The sequence below is a fragment of the Monodon monoceros genome, unplaced genomic scaffold (assembly GCF_005190385.1).
Source record: "Monodon monoceros isolate NGI ecotype Baffin Bay Population unplaced genomic scaffold, NGI_Narwhal_1 Super_Scaffold_14, whole genome shotgun sequence".
Lineage (NCBI taxonomy): Eukaryota > Metazoa > Chordata > Mammalia > Artiodactyla > Monodontidae > Monodon > Monodon monoceros.
In genome coordinates, this window is record NW_021703770.1 from 21,117,130 (window position 1) to 21,136,607 (window position 19,478).

The window sequence follows — 19,478 nt, forward strand, 5'->3', positions numbered from 1 at the left end:
GTCACACTCAGAATCTTATGATTCTGAATAACAAAGATAGTAAGGGCATTACCTGTGTTTTATTAGAGTCACAGGTGGTAGAGGATGTCTTGAGTGTGTTCATTCAGTTGTTTTGAACCAGGATATATCTACTAATGTAGTTTGTGACTGGTCCCTGCATGGGTGTCCCCTGAAGACCTTACTAAAAATTCAGATTCTCAAGTTATGTCCAGGAGATTCAGATCTTCAGTAGGGCAACTGAGAGGCCCTGGAATCTGTATTGCTAAGAAACTCCTTCAGTTGCAGCCCGTTTTGCAAACCATTGCTGTAGTCAGTCTCACTTCTGTCAGTTAGAAGACCTTTCCCTTCCCCTCATGTTTTCAATTTTTAGCCCTCATTTTTCATTGTCAGTATTGTCAGTAATTTTATTTATTTTTGTATAAAGTTAAAAATTCAGGCAACCGAGGATAGAAAAATAGAACATCAGTCTGGAAGGTAGAAGCCCTGTATTCTTGACTTGATGTAGACTAAATGGACAAGGCACTTTCTTCATTTTACTTATCTATAAAATGGGCTTTATACCTCAGTGGAATGTGAGATCACATATGTGTGAGTGCTTTGAAGTCTTCAAAAGAAAACGTGTGTGCGTTGAGCTTGTTATTGCCAGCTCGTTTTAATATCCTTCCTGTTAGTATGTGTTTTTCTTTTCAATGTAAAACCCGGTTCTCGCTGAAAACTTATCTCTGCAGTTCCTGTCTCCTTTCTGCTTTACACCCAGCCTCACCGTCCTCTGCATTTGGACAGTCCTCCAGCACCTGTATCACGGAAGGTTTTGCCTTGATCAGTCAGAATAAGAGCTCCTCTGTGGGCAGATCTGAACAGCTCTTGCCGAGACCTGTAAGGAGTCAGAGAGTTGTCCGTTGGGACAGGAACTTGAAACTAGAAAACCTAGAAGCCCCCAGACACCTTGGTTCAAGAGTGATACGTTGCGATGAATTCATTGCCTAGACAGGACACACCCAGAACTCCTTGTATATTTAGGAGGACATGTCAGTCACATACCAGTTAAAGGTTGGATGTATTCGTCTTTTTATGGTGAAGGAATAGGTTGTCTCAAGGACATTTCTAGATTGCAGAGTAAGTAGATATTGAAGGCACATAATCTTAATTACTGAGATATATTACTAGATATTATTATGGTTCTAAACCACCCTCCTGAATACATTTACAAAGCATCCCTACCTCTGAAGACTTCAGGAAAACACAGGTAATGCCCTTTCTGTCTTTGTTATTCAGAATTTTAAGATTATGGGTCTGACTACTATTATTGAGAAAAGAGTAAGGCTTGACAATTAACTGCTAAACTGCTCCATCTTTCAGGCCATTGAATACCACTAGGTGAAGCAGAAAAGGCAAAAAATATATTCTACCTGGTAATGTCTTAAAACAAAGGATCTGCTAGGAAATAAACATGGTTTTAAGAAAGATGTCTGTTATGGTTAAAGTACCTGGGGGAGTGGAAAAGAATGATACCAAAATGCCAGTTGGTAAGTTTTAGCTCCTTTGAATAGAGTGCAGAATGCAGATTCACACAGAAGGGGGGCTTTATTTAATTTTAGGATTTATATTGGTTAACTCATACTAGATGCACTATTATTTTCATTTTGCAGGTGAGGAAATTGAGGCAGGTTCAGTAAATTATCCAAAGTCACATATATAGTAAAATACAGAGCCAAGCTTGAAACTTAGGCGTTCTGGTTCTAGAGTCTTACTTTTAAGTGAACTAAATTGCTTCTCCAATAAAACTATGAGTCTTCTGTTTTAAAATAATTTTGTCATGTGGTACTCTAGAGTCTTGCACTTCTTCTCTTTTTTTTTTTGCGGTACGCGGGCCTCCCACTGCTGTGGCCTCTCCCGTCGCGGAGCACAGGCTCCGGACGCGCAGGCTCAGCGGCCGTGGCTCACGGGCCCAGCCGCTCCGCGGCATGTGGGATCTTCCCGGGCCGGGGCATGAACCCGTGTCCCCTGCGTCGGCAGGCGGATTCTCAACCACTGCGCCACCAGGGAAGCCCCATTTTAATATTTTTATGGTCAATTCATCATCAAATTATTTTTCATTTATTGTATTTCCTTTTATCTTTCCTACTTCGTGAAGAAAAATAGGACAAAAGATTGAAAACAACCTCCTGTAAAAAGTAGAAGTTAAATATCCATATTTGTTCAAATAAATGTAAGCTGTTAATCACAAGAAGATAATCACGTACCAAATTAAGTGCTCTCAACAAATATCGGCTGAGATTTTGTTACATGTCTTAATACCTTTGAATTTTGCTTGCATAAAATAAGAACGTTCTTTTGGATTTTCAGCCATCAGGTCTCGGAAGGAAGTCCTCCAGTAGAGAAACTTTTACACTCCCAAAGTGATTAAAGCACACATGTAACTATGCTACTCCTCTGCCTATAACCTTGCAGTTGCTTCCCTTTCCCTTTGAAGATACTTACCTCCTTGCCGTGGTCCACAAAGCTCTAGGTGACCCTCCGGCTTGTTGATTATTATGCTTCCTCTTATTTATTCCTCTCAAGCATCAGTGGCCTCTTTCAGTATCTCAGGCTTGCTAGAATGTACTGCCCTTTCCCCTCCCTCCTCCTCCAACAAGGATAGCTCCTTTCCATCCTTTGCTTTGATAAATCGCCCTCAGAAAGGCCTTCCTGAGGACCTTAAGCAGCCCTTCCACCCCCTTACCATCCCATCCATTCCATTCTTAGCACATATTACTCTTTGTCCTTACATGTTTATTTAGAGACTAATGTGAAGCTTGTCATTCCTGACTAGACTCTAAACACCAGCTGAGCAAGGACTATGTGCCTTGTATTCACCAATGTGTACCCAGTGCCTGGCAAAGTAATATTGTGATGATTATCTACAGATTACATATAGGGGTACCTACTTTGCAGTAGCTTTTTTTTTTTTTTTCTTTTTTTGTGGTACACGGGCCTCTCACCGTTGTGGCCTCTCCCGTTGCGGAGCACAGGCTCGGGACGCGCAGGCTCAGCGGCCATGGCTCACGGGCCCAGCCGCTCCGCGGCATGTGGGATCTTCCCGGACCGGGGCACGAACCCGTGTCCCCTGCATCGGCAGGCGGACTCTCAACCACTGCGCCACCAGGGAAGCCCCTGCAGTAGCTTTAAGTAACAGGTCTCAAAACTTATTTTGTTATTTTAAGTTGTAACTCCTAACACATTATATTGTGGAGTAGCAAGTGTTTCATGTGGTTATTTAATTAGAAAGCCATACAAGGTTTTTACAGTTAAAGAATGTATGCCTTATTCCCAGTTATTTGTGTACCTTTCCAGTATGCCTTTTAGGGTACAGTGCCTCTGTTCTTCTTTGTTAATCAAACATTTTTCTTAATTTAACAGTTACCGTTCTGTCTTTAACAGCAGGAGATGCTATGAAATCCAACAATAAGGTCTCCTTGTTTTATGCCTTATAAAAAGAAAACACACACATAAACATACATTCACGCATACTCTTTTAATGAATATATCTGTACGCGCCTGTCATGCTGCTTGGTACCCAACAGACATTCAATTTGTTCAATGTTCATAAGTCCTTACAGATACAAAAAATTTGTCTTAAAAAACTTGAGCTTCTGGTATATTTTATTTACTAGATTATGTAGCTCAGTCAACCACATTTCATTGATTAAATGGATTTAAATTTTATGATAGAAAAGAACATTGTAATCAGTTCGGTAGAATTTAATATATGTAAAAGCTGTATAGAGCACTTCAGCACTAGCAATGTATATATATTTATAGTGAAAAATATCCCAGTTTAGTTTAAATAAGTGGAAAGAGAAAAGTCCATTGATGAAATCAGGTGTAAAAATTTATGAATATCTATTAAATAATATAGAATTGATGATTATCCGGTCACAGTAAAATGAACAGAGCAGGTCCTTCAATAATGAAGCAAATCAACCAGTTTTAAATGTGACTCGTCTGGAGTGTGTGCGCATAAGTGTGTCTGTGTGTGCAGACACCTGTTATTGCTAATATAACAAATGGGAATATTGCCTTCCTTACCTAGAACGGAAGATGCCAGTTTCTGGGTATTGAGAATATTGTATTGCATTCTACCTATTACATTACAGGAGATAAAATTCAGGTGCTTGAAGACTATTTTTTTAAAGCCCTTCTGAATGCTAGATTTCGAGTAATGGTTTTTCTTCTTCTGCAGGAGAGCACACAGCTGCTACAAATGCCGTCAATGCAGTTTTACAGCTGCCGAGACTCAGTCACTACTGGAGCACTTCAACACTGTTCACTGCCAGGAACAGGACAGCACTACAGCCAACGGTGAAGAGGACGGGCATGCCGTATCCACCATCAAGGAGGAGCCCAAGATTGACCTCAAGGTCTACAGTCTGCTCAATCCAGACTCTAAAATGGGAGAGCCGGTTGCTGAGAGTGTGGTGAAGAGGGAGAAGCTAGAAGAGAAGGATGGGCTGAAAGAAAAAGCTTGGGCTGAGAGTTCAAGCGATGACCTTCGCAACGTGACTTGGAGAGGGGCGGACATCCTACGGGGCAGTCCATCCTATACCCAAGCAAGCCTGGGGCTTCTGACCCCTGTGTCCGGCCCCCAAGAGCAGACAAAGACTTTAAGGGATAGCCCCAACGTAGAGGCTGCCCACCTGGCGCGCCCTATTTATGGCTTGGCTGTGGAGACCAAGGGCTTCCTGCAGGGGGTGCCTGCAGGCGGAGAGAAGGCTGGCGCCCTCACCCAGCAGTATCCTGCATCTGGAGAAAACAAGTCCAAGGATGAATCCCAGTCCCTGTTACGGGTAGGAAGGTTTAATTTTTTAAAATAATTCCTATATCTTGAAGGGAAAATGGGGAGAATGTACATTCTCTAGAGTTAGTATCATGACTTACCAAGTGTAACTAAATGATGTGTATCTGTCTGGGGATGTATACTTAATAAGGCCAAAGTGGTAGAAAGCAGCTCACGTGTGTTTGTGTGTACTCTACACATACTTGATCGAGTGGGTAGAAGTCACTTGTTTGTCACTACTCTCAGCTCCGATTGAATGTTTGTTAATCATTCCTGGTGATTATGCAAAACGATGAGGCCGCTTTTGGAGAAGGGAGGCTCGGAATCCCAGAAGGATGCACGTTTGTTACATTAAAATAATGAAATGACTTTTAAATTTTAAGGTGGTGTGACACAGTCTATGGTTAATGAGGAAATTAGCAGAGATTTAAATCACTAAGAATGCAAAGCCCTCAGTGAGACGTTAATACAGAAATGTAGTGTTTTTAAAACTCACAGCGTAATTATGTACAAATGACAGTGCTTGTTGTTTTGTTGCCAAGAGGAGGGAAAAAATGAGATAGACTTAAGTGTGAATGGTGTGAAGAGCATCTGAAGAAAAGAACCATGAATTTTACATTATCGGGCTCCTGTAGGGAGAAAGACACAGTCCTGCGTGAAAAAGAAACTAAACAAAAGCTCTGTAAGATAAGATCCTTGCTCACTCTCTTCATGCTGTGTAGACTGTGAATTGTTAAGAAATATTTTAGATTTTGAAAATTCAGGAGCTCCCAGTTGAGTGATGCTTGCTTTTTGCCTAAGGCACTACCACTTCAACATCTCACCTTGACTTTGAGAAGTTTTGAGCTTTCCGGTTGATTTCAAAGCTTTGTTCCTTCATGGAAGGTAGGATCAGAATCCTGCTAACCTTTACAAAAGAGCTGGTTAGGAAATACAGTTCAGCCAGCCCAGTGATTTGACCTGGAGGTTAGAGACCACCGAGTTCTCTCTGGATGTATTCTGGGGAGAAAAATTACTCTTGCCAATGTCGGCTTGGCTACTCTGCTCTCATTTCGTGCAGATTCTCTGAGGCTTATCTGTGCTTCTCTGGCTTTCTCTAGTGGAGTTGAGAAACGCCCCTTGGAGGAGCACAGTTAATTATAAAAGTTGTTACCTTTCCCATCTGCAGTCATGCCCTGGAGCTAAGAGAAGGGCTTGAATGCAGAAGAGGAGATGCCTCCTTGTACACTGAGAAACAAAGAATCCTTCCTGCCCGGAAGGAGCAAGTTTATCATAAATAACTTTGGAAAGAAGAGAAATAGTTCCTGTGCTTTTCAAGTGAGTGTTCAATTTAGGGAGCTTCTTTCATATACTATGCATTTTTATCATTGTAAATGCTCATCATTTTCTTAGCATATGAGGACTCTTCTGGTCTCAAGTGGCTCTTATGGTTTCTGGTTATAAGGCAGGAATAACGTGTCCTAGGATTTTTAAATTTCATGTTGCACCTTGAGAGCGTGGTGGAATTGATTTCCTTACATCTGTATCACTAGAACTCCCCACTCTTTTTTTTTTTTTTTCCATTTAAAACTGTTTTCATCCATGACGTCTTCATCTGATAGCAAATTGTGTGACTCTTTTAGACTGTTTCTGGAATGTTACCTTTTCTGCCACTGTTTGTAAACACTAAGAATTTGGAACGAGCAGTAATTTATGAAGCAGTGCAATCTAAAACCTGAGCAGGATAGTTCTATTCTTTAAGCAGCCTGAGGGTGATAATACTTTTCTAAAAAAATTGTTTTTCTCAATTCCTCCACTTCCTTAATTTCCTGACTTCAACTTTCTGTTGCATCATTTCAACTGTCTTTTCAGTTCCTCCATATCAGCTGCTGAAGTAGGAAATCTTCAGCAAGAGGCTACTTAACTGTGTTCTACAGTGAATATCGGATTCCTCACTGTAGGACTTGTGATACTTAAAGGCCATTGTCTACTAAATTTTGAGAGCTGACAAAAAAGTCTCTCTCTCTCTCTATATGTATATAGATACATATATATGTATCGATACATATATATATATGTATCTATCTATCTATCTATATGACGTATTTTAAAGTGGCCTGGGTCTTTCTTCTGTGATTTTTAGTAAAATTTGATCTTTAAAATTTATATTTTCATTGCATTTGAATAGTGCTTTTGGAAATCACCCATTTTATTGGACATCTGCGATAAGGAGGTATAGCTGATTTGATTTATTGTGAAATATTGGGTCGGCCAAAATGTTCATTTGGTTAGTGAATACGCTGTTCAGTAAAGTTCTTGGTGAAATGAAAAAATGTGGCTTTTATTTTTACTTAAAATCTAACGAACTTTTTGGCCGACCCAATATTTAGTATGTTAACTGAATTTAAAAGTTTTAATTTACACATGTCTTGCTGATCAGCTTTTTAAGATACTTGAGAGAATTAAGAGCCCACTCTGATTGTGAATTTGACAAGAATTCTATTTTGGTGAATTCTGATTGTGAATTTGACAAGAAATCTACTTTGGTGGTAGAAATTGGTATTGCTGAGTTATCATGGCAAACATATACTTCTCATTCCTTCCTCTGCCATCAGTCAAGGGAAACCCAAAAGAATATAGCCATCATATTTACTAAGGCAAAACCAAAGTACTTTAATTTTGTAATTTTAGAGGTCTAGTTAGTAACAAAGGTGTCCTGTAAAAATTTATAAGTACACAAGTGAAATATGCACATACAATTTCCATGTTTTAAATGAAAAAACAGGGGTCTGTGTAAGTATATATCTACAGAATGTAATATTCATGTTTGAGTTTAAATAGTAGAATGGAACTTGAAATTAACTTGCTGTTTGGTATGTTTGTTTTGAAATAGCAATTTAAGAAATGGAAAATAGGTTTTAAAAGCGATTTTTTAATTAGAGCATCCAATAAAGCATTAATAGGACAAATGTAAATACATTTATACATGTAGTTTCTAATACTAAAAGTAAAAACTTGACTGTCATCTTTGACTACTGGGCAGAGTGATATTCAAGAATTAAGTGTGGAAAATGTGTCCAACGAAAATGTTAATTTAAAATAGTTTAACACTATGTTGCTAAATAATGGAAACATTTTAAAGAGTATGCTGAATGGAGTTAGGGTCATGTCACAAAGCACATCATTAAAATATCACTTTCAGAATATTAGTCTTTCTGTTACATGTTTCTAACTGGTTGTAGTTATGAAATTCTGCTGCACTCAAAGTGAGGAAGGAAATATAAGAATCACAGAGAAGAGCTCAAGTTTCAAAATATTCATTAGTTTTCTTCACTTCTTTCTTTTCTTTTTCTTTTTTTTTTTCCTTAGGTCAGTGTTTGGCTTTTAGTTTTACATTCAGTGGCAGCTCATTTATGTGTATTTTCATTTGGTGAATGCCTTTAGACTTCCTTTGTTACTAGTATGGAATTGATCTTGTTATAAAAAATTCTAAATTGTGTATGTGACCTGTGTTGATCATTGTGCTTTGAGTATGGCAGGGAGCACATTAACATAAGCTTCATCTTGTAAATTGCTTCATGAAAATCAGGGTTTTGTGTGCACTAACAGTATTTCTATAAAATCATGTTTTTTCTTTTTATGAGTAGAAAGAAATATTAGCCCCTTTAGATGCTTTGCTAGAAATAGTCCAAGTTTATATGTAAAGTTTAATTATTCCTCTTTTAAAACTTCTAGAATAGATCTTATAAAACATGAATAAGCTCCTGAAAATGTTTTGAAAACGCAGCATTTAAATTTGGCTCCAGGAAGAGGTTAACGTCTTTAATACTGTCTTGCTAAAAGTAAAAGTTAATTGGTTTTTTATATTCAAATAGATGTTCCTTTCTCATTTTAAACTAAGCAGTGTAGTATAGTCAGAACTCAGTGTAGTCGGGTGCTCTTTTCTGATCAGCTTCTTGTATAATTTTTATTTTAACAAAGGTATTTATTTTTTTAATTATTTGGTAGCTTCTTATGCAGATGAAACTGTGTTCGTTTTATTATTTCCTGTTGAGGAATTCTAGGTTTCATTCTTGTAATTAACGTTTTAGATTGGATTTTATAACACAGAAAGCTATGTCTTTTAACTGATAACCATATTAAAAGGAAGCAAACACCTGTTATTAAATTTCACAAAGATTTTGCCAATATCACATGCATTTTTTTGTTTTTCAGTGAAACTCAGAAGTATAATTGTTTAGTTGGCAAATCTATACTTATGTAATAAACTTCTGCATGTCACGTCAGGACAGAACGTCACAGTCAGATAACTTGTAGGCTCTAATTCTTCCACCAGTTCAGATGCCTAGTTATCAGTCCACTTTCCACATGCACCTAGGGGAAAAATAAATCTCTTTGTGATTGATTTCAGTGTAAATTTATTTACAGATTTGTCCGTCTTAACATGTACATTTTGCACTGCTTGGTTTTGGCAGAGATGTTTGGCCATGGGCTGCGGAGTTGAGTTTCAGGTTGTTCTTGGAGTTGAGATCCGAGTTGAGCCATTGGCTCGGAGAAAGGGCCTCCCAGGATCCCGTTCATTTGTCTGCTGGAGGGGATCATGATGCCAGCCATCCTCCCAGGAGTGCTGCGCAGCTTAGTTAATTAATGTTTGTCGGGCCATTTGAGATCGTCAGATGCAGGGTTCTAGATAAGTGCAAAGTAGTATGATTATTTGTTCGTTTTGTAAATGTGATACCAAGACAGTACAAAGCAGATGTTATTTCCCCCTTTCTTCAGCGGCGTTAAATTTATAGTTTAAAGATTGTTGATACCGGACAGTCTATTGAGATGCAAAAATGTTCTTTTGGGGACAGTCCACTGGCAGTCAAAGAGACGTTTAAACAAGCGACAGTGTTGAATGCCTTTACAACCATTGACAGAAGACCGCAGGAACTTTTTTTTTAACTAAAGATGATCTCAGGTGAAAAGTCTGATATTTATTGTTTTGCTTCATGTTTAATGAAAATAAAAGCACCTATCATCTAGGTACTGTTGTCTAAACATAGTGTTTACATACATAACCATTTTCCTGACCCCATTTGAATTTTTTTATATTTGCACATATTGAATACCAAAGAGAAAAGTCTATACCAGGAAAAATAGGAAGCACACACCTCCCTGATCATTAGCTATGAAGTAGTAGTTTTTAGGCCTTGTTTGTAAAGTTTCTCTTTAGGTAGCCGCTGATATTTATTTTGCCTAAGAATAAAATGTTAAAAACCATTTACTGTATCCAGAGATTAACAATCCTTGTATATCTCTGTGCTTCTGCCCTAGATAGATGCATTTCTATCGTCACCTATTAGAAAAGGGTATGGTTTAAATTCAAATATATAATAAATTTATTTTAAAAATAACAATCATTCAACCTCTTAGTTATGTTTAATAGTGAACATGACCATTTTAATTTTTATTAAATAAAATCTAAGTAGCTTTTTTTTCCTTTATTGGTTATTCATCTTTTATATTGGTATACCGTATTTGACAATAGATCACTACTAAAATCAATTTGATACATACATGTTTGACTAATGGGATTTTCTATTATTCTGATTTCTTTCTTTTAAGTCAACTCCCCTGGCTAAAGTATTTTTTAAAAGCACGTTTTTTTTTTCTTTTTTTGTAGCCTAGGCTTTTTGTGAAGTCTGGCATAGTTCTGCTGGCCCAGGTTTCTAAGGCAGGGGAAGCAGATGTATCTTTTAGTGAATTGGGCTGTAAGTTTGTAGTCCCTGTGAAATGGTATCCTTCAGCACGGTATCTGTTAATTATTTCCTGTATAACTATCTTTTGCTTGGCTTCCTTTTTTTCACGGACGGCATGAGTCAGAAGATAACAGGGCCCAAGAAGGACCCTATTGTTGAGTGTTCTTAGATGTTGGAAGTGAAGAGTATACAGAAGGTGGCCCAAGTTTCAGGAGCACAGATGCAGAATGATTCAAAAGTGTGTCAGCCATGAGCTGCACAGCCTCGATGTGAATCTAATATTTTTCTGGCAAAGTCCAGTCTGATAGGTGGATTTAACAGAAGTGTTCATTACCTAAAATCCAGGAAAAATTTTTACCTTGGATTTCTGTGTTTGGTCTTTGCTCCCACCAAAAAAGTGAATATTGTTTCCATTGTCATATTCTTTTACTCTCCCTTCCCTTTGACTCTGTTAGTGAACTTTCATTAAGTGTTTATAGACAAGGACATTGATTACTAAGATGGTCTACCAGTAAACTCAAGGAGGCTTGGCAAGTAGGATACTGCCGCCTGTGGTTGTGCTGCTAGTTCAAGGAGATGCGGGTAGTTTCAGTGAGGCTCCAGGAACCCTATTTCCTTCATTTTGGTGAAGTAACATTCTCATTTATAGATGTTTATAATTAACTATAATTTACAAGTAAAACAGAATCGGGGTTATGACGTCATTTTGGAAAAAACCCACAATACTTTATCTTACGGCATATTTTTTATGTTGTTATCAGTGATTAGGGGTAAGGCAAAGGAATCTTACTTTCGTTTTGTTTTTGTAAGTACAGGACATTTGTGATGTGATCAATTGAGTGGTATCATCTCTCATGTTAGGATGATCAAATAGCTCTCGCACCTGTAAAAACATGTTAACTTGCCTTTTTAAAAAGAGTTTCTCAATTTCTAAGATTTAATTCGGGCATATTAATTACGAAAGTGATGAACCATTTCATGCCCTGGAAATTTACCTATCTGTAACATCATGATTAATCAGAAAAAACTAAGGATATACAGAGATATTTCTAAAAGGCAGAATACACTGTATAATATTTAAATGAGAAAATCCGACTGATAATAAATGGTGTCCCATGTCCAAGTCACTGTCATCAAAGTGGGTCATTTTTAAGATACAAAATAAATTCACTCATAAATAATGCCTAGAGAATAATATCCTAGAAATACGTAATTAAGGAGAGCTGTTCAACTAAATTGACTTATTTAATGATGAATGCAGATAATCAAGGAAAAAGCAAATGATAATCTTTAAGAGCTATTTCTTATGTATATGAAATATGACAAATATCCAATATCCAGATAATGGTATGATACGCTTCCCTTATATTATGTGTGCAGCACAGTTTGTTTTCTAGAGGGATTTATTTCCAAGTACGACCTATGTTCTTATGCAGAGTTGAGTCATGTTTCTTAAGAGAAAGCAGCCAACTCAGATAGGCTTACCTTTTTTAGGGGAGAACTCTCTTTCCTTGTTTTCCTTTTGCCTCCATGGATGATGTTTTTACTACCCTTCACAATTTCTCAACCCAGTTTTTGCCTTCATTGGATGTGTGTTGGATGTGGTGGGGTAATAGTGTGGGCTTTGAGGGAATATAAGAGAGAACTTGATTTTTCTCTTTAAAATATGGAATTTAATGATCTTTAGTTTTATTTGTTGCTGAAATATTTACATTGATTCCGTTAGAAAGTATTTTTCTTTCATAGGATTTTCAGAATGTCAGATAGAATAGTCTTTATTATTTCTTAATAACGTGTTAAAAAGACAGGGGAAAGTATACTTTCTCAATTAACATTGAGTTTGTGATTGCTATAGGCTAAAAATACAGAATCTCAAGCCATTATTTTTATTCATTTATTTATTTTTGGCTGTGTTGGGTCTCCGTTGCTGCGCATGGGTTTTCTCTAGTTGCAGCAAGCGGGGGCTACTCTTTGTTGCGGTGTGTGGGCTTCTCATTGCGGTGGCTTCTTTTGTTGCAGAGCACGGGCTCTAGGTGCATGGCTTCAGTAGTTGTGGCACGCGGGCTCTAGAGTGCAAGCTCAGTACTTGTGGTGTGGTGCACGGGCTTAGTTGCACTGTGACATGTGGGATCTTCCCGGGCTAGGGCTTGAACCCGTGTCCCCTGCATTGGCAGGTGGATTCTTAACCACTGTGCCACCAGGGAAGCCCTCTCAGGCCATTCTTACCCCATTAATGACACTTATGAAAACATGCCCTGATGTCATTTATATGCACAAGTTAGGTCAGATTTATATATGGGAATCTAAACATTTACAGATATTACATTTGAGAGAGCTATTTGCTTTACTTAAAAATAATCATTTGCTTTAAAAAAAACCCCAGAACCTCAGCATGGGACTTTTAAAATTTCTTCCCTGATACTTTGAAAAATGAAAATGTTTTTATTTACTTATAACTTTTTAGAAGCTTATCTGTTTTGCAAAGCATGCTACAGTTGAAGCAGTTTTGGTCATATTTTAGAAGATACACATGTTTGGCTAATCTAATTCTTCTTAATCTCAGGAGTTTTCAACCTAAACTTTTCTTGATAATTCAGGAAAGTCCATTACTTCGCCTGAATCATGTAACTGATTCAAAGAAATTTGGAGGTTTTTAAAATGTAGACTGTCGCGATGGGCAGTCTATGGTCTACAAATGAACTATCCACTTAATATGCCTCTCAAAACTTTATGCTATGATAATATATCTCATGTAGGATTTTTTTAAAAATCAAATCAAAATTTAGAGCTTACCTCAAATTCACATATGATTTAAATATTTTTCAAGACTCCAAAATATATCTGAATTATTCTTTAGTAGTGTGCCCAGCCCTTTGAGGTTACAGCTGGGTTTAGAGGTGGGTGTGTTCCACCTTTAATGGAGTGTCTCTGGTTGTGATTCAGGCTTGACAGGATTGTATTTTCCAGTAAAATTATATTTTAAGTTTTCTTTTTACTCTTCCCTTGTGATATAGTGGAAAGAGTACTGGATTGGAGGAAAAGAGGCTTTGTGTTCTGGACTCACTTTGTGACTAACTGGCCGTGTGACCACCCTGGATGAGTCACTCAGTCCTTATGTCCTGTTTCCTTCTTTGGAAAATTATGGAGATAGAAGCATACAATTGCTCAGATCTCTTTAAAGTTGAAAACTCTGGGGCCAAGCAAATTTTCTATAAAACCTTAAACATTTAGGTCTGTGAATTGATACCCGAGGCAACTTTAAGACAAATATCTTCTATTGTGGACTTAGTGATGCTAGTGTCCAAAGAGATATCATGTATTTGATGTCCAAGTTCCTAAGTTAGATTTCCCTCTAATGGCTAAGAACCCATTAATTATAAACAACTGTCACAATACAGTCTAAAATCTTCAACAGGGGCTTATCTTATACAAGAAAGCTCATTCTTTGAAAATACCTTTGTTTCAGAGAATCATGCTATTAAGGGGCCACTTACGAATGCCGATAAAGGGAAGTCTACACAATGAGAAATAAAATAATTCTGGTGAGAATATGACATGTTTAAAGTCTATTTCTTCAGTTTCTTGGCATTGAGCAATGTTGCCTGTTTTTTTCACAGTCAGATGTTCAAATCAGAATTTTGGATGCAGAAACTAATTTTAGTAGGTGGGGTGCAAATTTCTTATGAGTCCATGAATAGACTCTAATCCCAGCTGTTTCATTACAATTATAAAAATAAAATTGGCTGTGAATCATTCAGACTCTATTTAATGGATGTGAATAATTCAGTTTCGCCCCACTGAAATCTTAAACTATAAACCTATCTTAGATTCTTTGTGCTCCTTCAGAGTTAATATCTCATTATTCATATGTGAATTATTAGAAGTATTGGTGGTCATGATGAAAATGACCATATTTCCACTGAGTTCTTGTGGGTTTCAGGAGAGGAGGTGGCCTCTAGGGTGGCGTTGGTGATGAAAACAAGAAAGAAATTAGGAAGAGTCTATGAAAAGAGAAAAGGATATAGAATTAGTGTTTGTTGGCATTTTCTTACCCGTGGAAGAGTCTATGAAAAGAGAAAAGGATATCGAATTAGTATTTGTTGGCATTTTCTTTCCCATTAAAATATATATGTTCATTACATACATTTTAGAACATATAAATAAGCAAAAAAGAAGAAAATGACTACTCAACACTTTAATCTATCCCTTTCTGGAGACACACACACACGAAGACATGCACATACAAACATAGACTTATGTGTTTATTATTAAATAGCCTTCAATTTCACTTTATAATAAATTGTAAACATTTTCTCATATTAGTGTTTATTCTGCTATATCACATTTATTGACTTCATAATATTTCATTATGTATTGTACTAGTTGTACCAGAAAAGATGATTATTGATTCCTTGTTGTCAGACATTGAAGTTACTTCCGATTTTTGCTGTGGTAAATAGTGCTGCACTGAATATCCTTGTAGCTAAATCATTCTGTCTTGCTTGCAATTTTAAATTGTTAGAACTGGCTTCCCTATAATCAGGTTCCTCCACGGGGTGACACAGTAGTGGAGTTTATTGTCAAGTATTGGTCACTTTACCGGGCTGTGTGTATGTATACTCTTGGGAAATGGTAAAACATTTTATTGGTGAGAATTGCCTCACAGTGGTAGCTAAGAAATAGAACCCCCAACGTTTTCTTTAAACATTATTATGGGGGAAAACTTAGTATGAAGGTTTGAATAAGGTACATTTCTGAAGCACCAACATAGATTCAGTGAAGTATCTATTTCACTTTTATAATCGAAACATTCCTTAGTCACCTTGACATTCAAAGAGTATTTAAATAGTGTAATGTACTGAAATGAGTCTTACAAGGTAAATATATATATAATATTTATCTATATATGTATATATATATTTAATATTGATGTATATATGTATTTAATATATAAAGGGTTTCACTGTCTCCAGAAAGATTCTTAAAGTTAATATGTTTTGGTGATCACATAAAGTTGGCTCCAGCAGCTACTTATTGAAGTGCTTGGTACACACACAACCTCTGTTTTAAACTATTTGAATTTACTTTAATTTTCTCAAGGTCATTTACATAGTTTAAGGTAAGGTAAGAATGAAACTCAGGTGTTAAAGGGAAGTGTAGAAAACCATTCTAAATCCCATTTTCATTTTCTTTTTCAAGCATCTCACTGCTATATGCAAAGTCCTTTCAAAGACTAGAAACTATTTGTATTTATAGTTCATGAAATTTTAACAATATACCTATTTGTTTGGGGGATTTGAATGCATAATTGGTTGTATCTAAATTTAAATACATTAATACTTATCTGGGTTCAGGATTTATTTTCAAAGAACCAACATGTGTTAAACCAAACTAACCTAGACTCAGACTTGAAAGAAATAGAAATCCAAAGCAAAAGATAACTTTGTAGAATCATTCCCTGATGTACTGGTCTCTAACTTTTCTTGCCCTATAAATAATAATTTAGCACCTACTTTGTTTCAGGAACCATGAAAGATTCTATAAAGAGTATGGATATAAGTAAATCAGGGTTCTTGCCCTCAAGTAATATACAATCATGTATAAGTGATAAGCTAAGTATACAGACAACGATAATAAAAGTGAGACTTCCATAAAAGGGACAAGGAGAGGAGAGCAGTGGTCTTTGGGTGTTTAAAGAGGAACAGATCACATTCAGTTGAGTGATTGAAAACAGTTGTCATACGTAGAGTTTTCTGAGATGATTTTTGAAAAAAAGACTAAGCTTTCAGCAAGTGAATATGACTGCATGGAAGGCAAGCTTTATAGAGAGAACAGTGTGAGTTTAGCTGAGGGCATTTTTAAGATATAGATGATGGAAAAGCTTGAGCAAAAGGTATGTGCAGTATAGTTTGCGTAGCTAAGACGTGACATATAGGTTAGGAGAATTTCCTTAAATGCTTATTTGAAATTTTTTATTTCAGAAGGAAATAGGGAACCATCACAGGATTTAGATCAAAGATATCTTGATCAAACCTTTAACAAGGTTAATATCTATCCCATTTTACATAGGATGGCTTGGAAGAGGGTGGATAGGTGGGCAGAATTGGGATAAAGGAGATTAATTAGTAGGTTAATCCCTTATCCTATGACTGATAACAAAGGCTACACTAGGACAGTGAAAATGAGAGATTATTTTTACAGATATGCTAGATGTAGAATATTCAAGAGTTAGGCAAGTTGACATGTGTGGGTGACCAAGAGGAGGGAGGTTATGATGAATGAGGCTTTAAGTTTGGATGACTGGACAAGGAGACCAATAATAGCTAACATTTGATAATCACCAGCTATGGGCCAGGCTCTCCTTTCTATTTGTAATAACTCATTTAATCTTCCAAGTAACCCCATGCCATGGAGGATATGTTTAATTCCATTTTACAGAGGAAATAGAGCCTCAGAAATATTAAGTCACTTGCCCAAAGTCACCCAGCTAGTAAGTGACTGGGTCATGCTAGACCATGTCCATATAGGCTGACTTCAAAGTCCACACTTTTCTAAATTGCTTTTTGATGAATGGTAGTGCCATTAGCAGAACTCTAGCGTGAGCTTTTTTGTGAGTGTTAAATAAGGTAGTCTTAACACCTACAAAGTTTGCAGGGCATTCAGATGAAAATATCTAATGGATAGCAAGAAATGGCATTTCTCATAGGGAACAGAGGAGTTGGAATGACTTCTAAATGAACCGACATTTCTTTAATAGTTGAGTTTATATTGAAAACCTAGTTTGTACGGAGTATTCTAGGAGTGATATCAACATGGACAAGCTATGGTCACCGATTCTTTAAACCATTTGTAAACCAGTCTGGCAGATAATGTTCAGAAACATGATTATGGTATAAGGAAAGGGGTGCCAAGTGCCATGGAGTGGAACAAATAAGCTGTAGTATTTAATTTAATTTAATATTTTAGCATTTTTTTATTGAAGTATAGTTGATTTACAATGTTGTGTTAGTTTCAGGTATACAGCAAGTGATTAATATATATATATATTCTTTTTCAGATTCTTTTCCCTTATAGGTTTCTATAAAACATTGAATAAAGTTCCCTGTGCTATACAGTAGGTCCTTGTTGGTTATCTATTTTATATATTACATATATATATGTATAGTATATATATATATATGTATAGTATATATATATATGTATAGTATATATATACATATATATATATATATAGTAGTGTGCATATGTTAATCCCAAATTTAATTTTTTTAAGAGGAGGAAATTATCTATTCTTAATTGAGCCATCAAGAAAGGCCTCCTGGAAGAGGTTGCTTATTGGTTGGTTCAAAAAGGATTGGGGTTTGCATAGGTGGTGATAGATGGGGCAGGGGATTCTTGGGGTGTAAGAACGAAATAAACCAACAAAAAAGAACTTTGATGTTTGGAGAACTTGAGGAACAATCAAAGTACAAAAGTCTAAAGATAATCCAAGTCAAAGGTGAGCTATGTAACTGCAGCTTAAAAAAATAGCATAGTAGATGAGTCCTGCTCTAGAGTGACAGTTACTGTTTTGACATTTATGAGATTAAATTTAAGATCCTCTGTGTATGGAAAAATCTTTTGTTAATTGATAGGATTCAGAAATTTGCAGAAACATGCATACCTCAAGATCTTATTATTTGCACCATAAACCCAAAGGAAAGAATAAGCTTTAGAGCAGAGTTGGGTTATTTAAATCAAAGTCTGAAGGAAGAATTTAATAAAATCTTTAATTAGTGTAAATAAGCATCAGAAAGTTACTTTTAGTATATATATATATATATATATATATATATACTTTATATATGCACATATATATGTAAGTTACTCTTTTATTCAAATATAAATTAAAAATAATTCTACATAGCACCATAGCATACATGGTTTCAAAAGAAATATAAATGAAAAAAAATTCTTGAAAACCTGTTTAAAGTGTATGCCATACATACTGTACTCATTTGATTGATTCATTATATATAAGAACTATTGTATTTTGGTTTTATATATTGGTGTTCTGATTTATTCACTAATCATTTCTCTTAGCTTTGATTCCTTGGCTCATTTTCATGTCCTCCTTAATGTCTTATTTAGTCATTGAGAAGAAAGAGAAATCCTTGCCTGTGATACGTCACCTGTTGTTTAATGGCTAAAAGTGTTACATATCTTAATACTGTATTACATTAAGTCATTTTAAAAGCATTGCTTTCCCTTTTGTTTAAAATTCCTACAGTCCCTGGGATATTGGTAGGGGGTTAATGGAAGTCTTGATTAAAATCTCCCAAGCTTCAAGGCTTTCAGTTCTTTAAACAATTTGGATCTGAGAGATAGGCTTATGTCTTTTTACTAGTCTATTTACTGATTTAATGTGAAGAAAAAATCATAAGTTTATTCTTTAGTTTTTTGGTAAGAAGTATAAATTAAAATGCATTTAAAAAAAAATCAACCACAGCCCATTGTGTGATGATCACAGAATTTATGGCAGTTCTTTCAAAAACTCTCTGTAGACACAGCATCATCATTTAAAAGTAAACGAGCTGTTGGGGCTTCCCTGGTGGCGCAGTGGTTGAGAGTCCGCCTGCCGATGCAGGGGACACGGGTTCGTGCCCCGGTCCGGGAAGATCCCACAGGCCGCGGAGCGGCTAGGCCCATGAGCCATGGCCGCTGAGCCTGCGCGTCCGGAGCCTGTGCTCCGCAACGGGAGAGGCCACAGCTGTGAGAGGCCTGCGTACCGCAAAAAGAAAAAAAAAAAAAAAAAAGTAAACAAGCTGTCTTTGGTGTACTGATTTTCCGTTATTAAAGATAAGCCTTTTTAAGTTTTATATCTAGAGTGTTTCTAAGAGATTCTTTCTGCACTTGCAGGACCATGAACTCTAATCATGACTTAATCAATCTCACTTGCT

At 36.5% G+C, this 19,478-nt stretch overlaps 1 protein-coding gene across 4 annotated transcripts in view; it reads left to right on the top strand.

Moving 5' to 3' along the window:
* Positions 1-19,478, top strand: part of TRPS1 (transcriptional repressor GATA binding 1) — a 255,646-nt gene that overhangs the window by 74,068 nt on the left and 162,100 nt on the right. For all 4 annotated transcript variants that reach the window (XM_029223278.1, XM_029223280.1, XM_029223281.1 and 1 more), the window contains one exon: positions 4,223-4,826. In XM_029223278.1, the coding sequence (XP_029079111.1) occupies positions 4,223-4,826 (604 nt within the window). The remainder of the gene's footprint in view (positions 1-4,222; positions 4,827-19,478) is intronic.